General features: G+C 51.4%; 1 protein-coding gene across 6 annotated transcripts in view; it reads right to left on the bottom strand.

Annotated features, from left to right (window-relative positions):
* Nucleotides 1-323: 323 nt before the first annotated feature.
* Nucleotides 324-6,000, bottom strand: part of IQSEC1 (IQ motif and Sec7 domain ArfGEF 1) — a 128,201-nt gene continuing 122,524 nt past the window's right edge. For 5 of the 6 annotated variants that reach the window (XM_030926894.1, XM_030927019.1, XM_030927058.1 and 2 more), the window contains 2 exons: nt 5,906-5,955; nt 324-4,656 (listed from right to left, as the gene is read on the bottom strand). In XM_030926894.1, coding sequence (XP_030782754.1) covers nt 4,114-4,656; nt 5,906-5,955 — 593 coding nt within the window. In that variant the 3' untranslated portion in view covers nt 324-4,113. The remainder of the gene's footprint in view (nt 4,657-5,905; nt 5,956-6,000) is intronic. The other variant, XM_030927127.1, reaches the window with a different exon arrangement.

Here is a 6,000-nt window from a genome sequence, read left to right as displayed (position 1 = left end):
AAGGCAGAGCTTGCAGTGAGCTGAGATGGCACCACTGCACTCCAGCCTGGGCGACAGCGAGACTCCATCTCAAAAAAATAAAAAAATAAATAAAAAAACAAAGTTGCTAGAAATTACAAATACCTTTGAAACCTTCAATTGGTTGTGACGTGTCCCTTTATTTTACATTTTGTATCAGCGTTCTCAAAGTCAAGTCAGTCCAATGTCTTCAAGGAAAGTGAGTGCCCAGAGTCATGACAAGGAATGGAGAAACTCGTCAGCTGGAGATCTGGGTCTGGCCAAGAGGGCAACTTCTGGACTTTTCAGAAAAACTGAGAATCCGAGAGTTTCAAAGGATTTATTTGATTTCCCCACATGATCACAACCATGGTTTTACACTGATAGAGTCTGTTACCACTGACAAACAGAATGCAGATGAACACAAACGCACTCTTTCCCTCCCACAGGTACACAGTGGAGGTGCCAAGTTTCTTGTGAGGGAGGTGTCCCTTGAAGTCTCTGAACAGTCTGGGGATTCAGGACCTGATTCTAATTGCTTCAAACAACTCGGAGGCAAAAGTTATCTCCCAAGAGGACACGCATGCTGTGTGCAGTCTCAATGTGACTGCACACAGACGGGCGACGCGGATGGTCTGAGTGGAGGGCAGGCCCCCTCCCCCTTGTCCTGTGCTCAGTGCCCCCACCTCACCCTGCTCAGTGTAGCCATGCTGCCTTGACTATTGTTGTTATATAAAATACAAATGCACTCGTTTCTCAGGCAGGAAGGGTGATGATACTTTACAAGGAGAACTATAAGACTGTGCGTGCTTACCTGCGGGCACAGAGCTTCCCGTGGAGCTGAGTCAACACCCAGCATCAGCTGTGAACATCTGCTGTCTTTTCAGCTCATTGTTAAGAAAAACAAGAGGCTCGTGCCGCATGCAGTGTGTGAGGGAAACATCACTCTGCACTGGATGCTGAAGACATTTTTAAGCAAGATGTGCACATCATATTAGGATGAACTTTATTTTTACATTGTTGTACAATTCATTGGTAAACTTAAAAAAATACAAATACATGATTTGATTGTTGTCCCAGGAAAGACTTTTGTCACATTGCCAGCTGTTTCCTCCCTCAGCGTCTCCTGTTCATGTCAGCAATTCTGTATGTAACTACAATAGTTTGTGTGACTTGAGAAAGCTGTGCCAAGGGCGTCCTCACAGTGAGAAGGGACCAGGCAGACATCCTGAGGCCCTCGGCCTTCTTCTGCCTCCCCTCCTGTGGGACGTGATGACAGGACCCCGAAGCTATGGCTGTAACAGGTGGGGATCGAGAGGGGACAGTCCCATGAAAGACACATGGGGACACCAGCTCACTGGGAGCTTTCGCTTCCCAAACAAGATGTGGGCAGCATGACTCCAGTCTCTAGAATCCAACAATGTATCTTCCACAAACTTTTGATAAGGTTGCAAATAAAACAGGATGAAACCTTACTGGCCTGAAGAAGCACACAGCGTGGCTTGAAACCCCAGGAGGGGCTCAGTGGGCTCCAGCAGGTCCTTATGCAAGGCCCAGGCCTGCTGCCCAACACAGCTCCAGAACACACCCAGGACAGTGCCAGAGGCTGGCAGCCCGAGGCTGTGGAGCTTGCAGGATGGTGATGGAGAGGGAGAGTTTCTGGAAAGCCCCTCCTGGGGTTTACTGTCTGTTCCTATTCATTAGTGTTGCCCTTCAGAAAGAGCAGTTCTATGCCAAATGGCCTGAATCTTTTCTGGAACAACCTAAAGGTTAGTGAGACTCTCCCCTCGGCACAGAAGAGGGCGAGAAAAGCTGACATACTCAATATGTGATCGCTTTACTTCAACAATGCGTCTACGGTCACACCAATACATTTTGCAAATGTACAATCCGCAGAGCACGGCCTCACATCTGACACCGGATGACATGCAGCAGTTTAACGCTTCCAGGTCAGAACAACCTCCTCAAAACTGCGAGACAAAGAGTGCTTTAGGAAGCCTGGCTTTTAGAAAAGACCCAAGAATTGAGGAGTCGGGGACACCAGGGCGCTTCCCCCACAGCCTAGCCTGGACCCAATCACATGCTCCCATGCTGTTTCTTTCTGAGCAGACACCAAAGAAAGAAATGCCACACCGATGGGAGGACACAGGTGGGCAGGTTAAAGTCACACTTAATTTTAAAAAGGCTAAACTCTAGATTGCTGTATTTGCTCTCTGTGGAGATTAACAAAGTGCTTGGTTTGCAGATTTGCTGGTACGGTGATCTCAATGATATGAGCGAGGGGAGGGATGTGAGGAGGGAAATCAGCAAAACCCTGGCCAGCCAGCCAGCCAAGGTGACACACAGCCAGAGGGGGCTCCCCTCTCCTCCTGCTGTCCGGCCACGGCTCACCACGCTGTCCACCGAGCACGCGGCCCCACGGCCCGCAGAGTCAGGCGTGAGCTTCGCCCTTTCTGAAAGGGCCTCCGCCTGGACAGGTACCGGGGGGCAGTCCTCGGGTCCCATGGCTTAGGAGCACAGCACTGACGGCTGCAGTGGCTCGAAAGGCTGAAACTACAAAGTATGGCCCGTGGGTGACTCGGGCACAGACCCGCCACGTGCAGCATCTGGCCCGCGGAGCGCATGGTGTCACCACAACACAGAAGCGACAAGAGCACAGCTGAGAGTCATGTGATGCCCTGGCAGCTCACTGGACCATGGGAAGGCAGCGGGGGCTCCGCCGGGCACTCGTCGGCTGGGGTCACACGGGCCACGGTGATGACACAAGGGTTCTGCTAGCACACGGCTACATGGAATTACGATGATCACTGCTACCACTCAGAAAACAAAACAGGAAACACACACACCGCCCTGGGTTGCTAAACGCTAAAGTCAACCTTCAGGTTCGAGAGTGGTTCCTGGTGAAAACACTCTCTGAGGGCTTCGGCCTGGTGTGGGTTGGAGGCGGGATGAGGAAGTTATGGTGTTGGGGAGACGAGGATGAGAGCTGGTCACTTTCATGTTGGAGATGAACACTTCTGCCGTGTATGGGTGCCCCTCTCGGAGGACTCTGAATGAGTGTGCATTAAATCATATGCGCGTAAAAGAAACATGGATCATGGAGATTCACAGTTATCGCAGCCATTAAAGTGTCTAAGAATCTGTGTAACCAATGTCCTAAGACAACCAGCTCGTAACCAGCTGTCCTGAGTTGCTACTGTAGAGTGTACTGCAGTTTAGCTATTTGCTTACCTGAAATAACAGAGCATTATAATACTATTTATGATAGTATTCTGTTAATAAAATAAGGATTTATACAAAGCAATACTGGACTTTTTAAACAGTTAGATGCTATGTTACTTGGCACAGTTAGTAATGATTGTGTAAAGATTTTAGCCAGTCCTAGAGGGACTTCTTTGTATGAAAATATGAAGTATCTGAATTTGTTCCTAGCATTTAGGGTTTGGTCTACTGTCTCACACACCCAGCTAAGGTACTGTCTTCCTACTAGGTAAGTGGAGCTCCTTGTAAGGTGGGTATTGCTAATGTTGTGGACTGAAACGCCTGCCTTTCACACACAAGTACTACCTATACAGTATATATATATATATATTTATATATTTATATATTTATATCATATAAAGTTTACTTACGTATTTTCATCAACCATATCAGGTCTACTTAATTTTTTGCCCATTGTCAATAAAAGAGCAATAATGCAGCAAGTTTTGGGGTTTGTTTTGTCTCTGTTTTTGTATCTCATTTCTTCGTTTTCTAGGTTGGGTTTTCACAGGCATGTAAATTAGGGCACAGGGAGCTGAGAGCTGGAGTGGGGGAGGCAGTTCAACATCTACTTGGCTGGCGGCACCGTTTCAAGGCTGAATGGTGTCTGAGGCCCACCCATCCCTCAGACTGAGGTGAGCGGAGCTCGGGGTGCCAACACTAAATTAAATCTGGACCTTTGTTCCACACAACACCAGCCCTGTGGGCTCCTGGGGCTCCAGTTGGGCCGTGAGGGGAAGAGGGGAGAGATGGCAACAGAAGTGCCCCGGGTTTGGTGTGCGGCTGGCGACCCCCGGGCGTGCCCTGTGTGGTGTGCAGCTGTTTCAGGGAACCTGGGACACCTGCCCAGGCTGTCTACACAATTGTGCTGATGCCGCTGGGTTTGGCCTTGCTGCTGGTGGGGGGCGGCGGGGCAGGGGGCTGCCCGTGGTGGTGCGCTGTGTGCCCCATGTGGGTCGAGGACAGCGGCGGGTGGCCGTGGGCGTGGGCCCCGTAGGCTGGGTGCCCCCCGTGGGGGCCGTGGTGGTACTGGTGTGCGTGCTGGATGTGCTGGGGCGGGTGGTGGTGGTGGTGGTGGTGGTAGGGGGGTGGGTTCTGCTGCATGTGGCAGTACTGGGTGTGATGCCCATGCACAGGGGCCTGCGGCAGCCCCTCTGGGGGCCCGAGGTGGTGGCCAGCCATGGAGTGCTGCAGGTGGGGCAGGACTACCGGTGGGTGAGGGGGTGGCGGGGCTGGGGCTGAGGGCAGGTGGGCCTGGGGAGGGGGCTTCCCTCTCTTGCTCCCGAACAAGGAGCCCAGGAGGGAAGATGAGTTGGGCATAGTCTGGTGTGGGCGAGATGGACACTCTCGTGTTGATGTAGCTCTCCGGCGCATGTGAGGACTGCTAATGATGGACCCCTAAAAAGGAAATTCATAGAAATCAAAATTAAAAGATCTTCAAGCACTTAGGTCAGAATGTTTTTTTTTTTTTTTTTTTTTTTTTTAATGTAAAAATTCACCCACTGACTGCTAAGCTTTAGTTCAACTTGCTGGCCAGAGGGTGGGGCTGAGTGCAGCTGGACTGGGCCCCACCTCCTCTCACTATAGTGCAGGGCAGTTGGGGGTGACTGGCCTTGACCAAAGTGGGGGGTGAGGGCAGGGGAGGGGCCCGCCTCTCTGACTGCCACAGCAGAAGTAGGACTTCCAGTCTCATTCTGACAAGTACTTTGGCCCTGGCAGCAGCCTGAGGTTTCAGATAGGAACCCCTGGGTTGGGGTGTCTGTGCGCTGTGTGTGGCAAGTGCAGAGGGGCTGGTGTGCCTGGAAGAGGAGCTCTGCTCTTGCTGAAACAGGGCCCTCAGCTCTCCTGCTCCGCCCATGTGGGTCCTGAGGTCTCGGGGGAGGTGGTGACAGGGACAGGTGGGGCTCAGAAACCTTGTCCTCTGGGGGAATGGGCTGCCTAGGCATTTCACTGCAGCTGCCTACTGCAAACCAAACAAGGAAAAAGAAAGAAACAGAAAAAGATCTGCAAGCTGAGGTAGAGATGTGAACAGTAACACAGAGATGGCCGGAGGATGAGTGAAATATCATGAAATCCACACTGAATTTATCTTTCTCTCAAGACACTCCTCCTCCCACAAGCTAAGCAATTCCATGGTGTCCTGCCGCAGACACACAGCAATCAAACTCCAAGAAGAAAGCGATGGGGATGGGTGGGCGTGGAAGTCAAGGGTTCAGCAAAAACATCCAACAGCAAGTGTGGAGGATGAGTGGGAGCCGGGTGGCCCGGGCGGGGGTGCCGGAAGCTGGGGATGGTCAACCATGCTCAGGGACCACAGGTGATGGGGTTAAGCAGAAACCAAAACACAAAATTCAGAACCACCCCCACTGTTCAGTTCAAAACAAGCGGTGAGAGGCATGGATGTTTCTAGGCACACAGGAGAAGCTGACATGCACAGGGTCCCAGGCAGGCAGGGAGGGAGCGGGTGTCTGCGTCTCTGTGCAGTAGGGGAAGGAAGAGCAAAAAAACAAAAACAAAAACAAAAAAACAAAAACCAAAAAAAAAAAACCCAAAAAACAAACAAAAAAAACCAGGACAACAGATATGAACTGAGGACTGGGGAAGGCGACACAGGACAGCCAGCTGGACGGAGGCGCTTCCTACTTACTTCCACATTGCTCTCTAGCGATCCCGCACTGCTGCGACGCCCTCGCTTCCCTGCCCAGAACATGCAATACCAGAAGTTAGACGCGGACATGAGGC

The sequence above is a fragment of the Rhinopithecus roxellana genome, chromosome 1 (genome assembly GCF_007565055.1).
Source record: "Rhinopithecus roxellana isolate Shanxi Qingling chromosome 1, ASM756505v1, whole genome shotgun sequence".
NCBI lineage: Eukaryota > Metazoa > Chordata > Mammalia > Primates > Cercopithecidae > Rhinopithecus > Rhinopithecus roxellana.
This window is presented reverse-complemented; position numbering and strand designations above follow the sequence as displayed.